General features: G+C 44.4%; 1 protein-coding gene across 1 annotated transcript; it reads right to left on the bottom strand.

The window, feature by feature from the left end:
• Positions 1-431: 431 nt before the first annotated feature.
• LOC123483073 lies at positions 432-1,430 on the bottom strand. Its single transcript, XM_045212520.1, has 2 exons — positions 817-1,430; positions 432-556 (listed from the first exon to the last, which is right to left on the bottom strand). The coding sequence occupies exons 1-2, from the start codon at positions 1,331-1,333 to the stop codon at positions 432-434; spliced, it is 642 nt and encodes a 213-aa protein (XP_045068455.1). The 5' UTR covers positions 1,334-1,430.
• Between the last annotated feature and the right edge of the window lie 1,239 nt (positions 1,431-2,669).

The raw sequence follows: 2,669 nt of genomic DNA, 5'->3' as shown, positions 1-2,669 counted from the left end.
CAATATAATGAAAAAGTGACAGGACAGGCTTAGCCTATTCTGCAAACACAACTGATAACATACTCCCTGAAAATACGTTATTGTTTATTTAAAAAAGTTAATTTATGAACATCTTTCCAACAGTTTATCGTAAATAAGAACATGTATATTCATATTATTAAAATCATATTCAGGAATGGATTGAGTGATGTAAATGATGAGTTGGAACACAGAGAAAGGCAGCACTTGCCTCGTCCAACCATCCCAGTCTAGCGAGCTTACATTCTGTTTCGCTACGAGATCAGGATGGTAGTACGAGGCTACAACAACTCTAGTAGGTTTACTTTCAAGAGCTCTGTATGGTCAGTCTAGCACAAGTCAGCATTTAGAGTTAGCCAACACTGTCCAACTATAATTGGGAATCTTCTTGTATGTGTGCACTGTACCCAGCCTCAGGTTGGAGTCCTTAGGTTGTGGGCAGTCTGCATCCGTTGCCGTCTCCTCTCCATGGCCTGCTGTTTCTTCAGTTCAATCTCCACCACAGAACATTTCCCAGCTGCTGCGGTCGAAGCGAAAGCTGAAAAAATTAGGATAGGCAGATGAGTCAGAAAAGGGTTACGCCATCATTGACTCTCAGTGAAGTACAAGTCTAATGAATATGACTTACTATTTTAACACAGCAATAGAAGGGTCCAATATTCTGGGCCCTGATGCTTTAATCGAACGTCCACATAAAATAACGCATTGACCTCATAAAATATGCATTGACGTCAATACGTTTACACGTTTCAAGTTGAGATTCAATCATTTTTCACAGCTGCATAACACATTTCTTACCTTTGTTGGTCACAGTGATGACAGGGTTGGACGCGCAGCCAGACTGTCTCTTAAAGGTGAACTGAGTGGAGGTTTCAGTCACATTTACAGGTGACGGGAATGACGACGGCCGCGCTCCACTCCCAGTGCCTTGTTGATTAGCTGTGCTCCCAGCTACACAAGTGCTTTTGACCCGAGTACTTTTGTATGGCCCTTCTCCTGCTGCAGGGTTCTGTTGCCTATACGTGGAGTTAGCGATAGCATTTCCAGCTGAAGCATTGTAACTCGGTCTGTTAGAACCAGAGACCACAGTAACAGGTACTTTGTTGTTATGGGGAGAGTGGGTGAAAGTGTTACCGTTCCCAGGGGCCGATTGTGAATAAACTGAAATGTTGGGATATTTGAATTGTGTGGTCTCGGTCGTTTGATTTACATTGTATCTGCTGCTATTCAAAGGTGCAGAGACAGGGACAAACTTCTGGCTTTCTGTCTGATTACTGGGCAGGGAATGGGAGTGTGTGATAACAGGGTCCTCCATGCTCTGTACCTGGCTTTCCAGGTTATCACATGCTTGGCACAATAGGTCATCGTCTTTGTCATCCCAGATGGAGTCAGAAGCGAAGAGAGAGTCCAAGTCGTCCTGGCGCGACGGCTGTGGCTAGCTGGGGCCTTGATACCGGTTCCCTTCATATTGTGTTCTCTGTGGGCTTTTGGTAAGAGCTATTCTCAGCCTGAAGGGGCCACGTTGAATAAGGGTTGGTGGAGGTTGATGTGCTTGAGCTGGTTGAGATCGATGTACTTTGAAAAAGAGGCACCTGCGGCCAAGTCTTTATTCCATTAGACTGGTGCTGCGTTTGCTGGCTACGTTGGTAACTGGACTCCATAGACTGAGCTTTGTTGATTGCTTGGTTGTTTTGCTGTACGTTCCTATGTGGTGCTGGTTTGACAGTGTCGGAGACATGCCCTGCTTTTTGGTAATGCCTCTGAGAGGATACTTTCCGCTTGTACATTAGGATTTGCTTCAAGCGTGAAAGTTTTTCTGTTTTTCACAGTTTCACTCTGTCCTTTAGACACAGCTGGTGTTGTCTCTCTACTTCCTTGAAGAGCATTTTTGGAAATGGCTGAGGGGTTGTTGTTTTCATGTTTTGTTTCATTCGACCCTCTTTGGGTCGAACAATGATTAGGAGTGGCAAAGAGGTCTGGGTTTTGGGTCATCTCAAAAACCAGCGAGTCATCCAGCAAATTGTCATTTTCCCAGTCATCGTCAAAGTTATTATTTGTGGAGCTTCTTTTGACAGGATGTGATGAGGAGACGGTCGAGTGTGGCCATGTATGGAATCAGGATATTTTCCAGGAATGGCTTTGGAGGACACAGTGAGAGCAGTTTTCACCTCCAAGGACTGAGGCAATGAATTCTGACTTAAGTTACCACTTATTTGTTGAGTTGGTCCATCAAATAAAAAATCCAAATCATCTTCCATCTCATGGTCAGGAGGTATCTGGTCTTTGGAGTTTCTCATGCTGTTTGTTTTAAGGGCGGACTGTGGGCTTTCAGGTGTGACATTACTCAGTAAGGGCGGAGGCTGGTTCTCGTTGCCATCTAAATCCAATATGTCCTCCGAGTCTGACAGAAGCTGCAAACTCTGCTCGTGCATATCATTGACTCGTTCTTCATCTTGCCGAAACATGTTGAAATCAAACTGTTTCGCCAACTTTAAAAGGTCGTCCACTCCATTTGGCCTGTAGGGAAGAAAAAAATAATGTAGCTATTTGCAAGTGACAAGCTCTATTCTAATAACTGTACAATGTAGAAGAGAGGAGGAGCATGTTATATTGCCTTGGGGATTTCTTCTTGGCCTTGGGCTGCTCATCTC

This window comes from Coregonus clupeaformis, unplaced genomic scaffold, assembly GCF_020615455.1.
Source record: "Coregonus clupeaformis isolate EN_2021a unplaced genomic scaffold, ASM2061545v1 scaf0018, whole genome shotgun sequence".
In the NCBI taxonomy this organism is placed as follows: Eukaryota; Metazoa; Chordata; class Actinopteri; order Salmoniformes; family Salmonidae; genus Coregonus; species Coregonus clupeaformis.
This window is presented reverse-complemented; position numbering and strand designations above follow the sequence as displayed.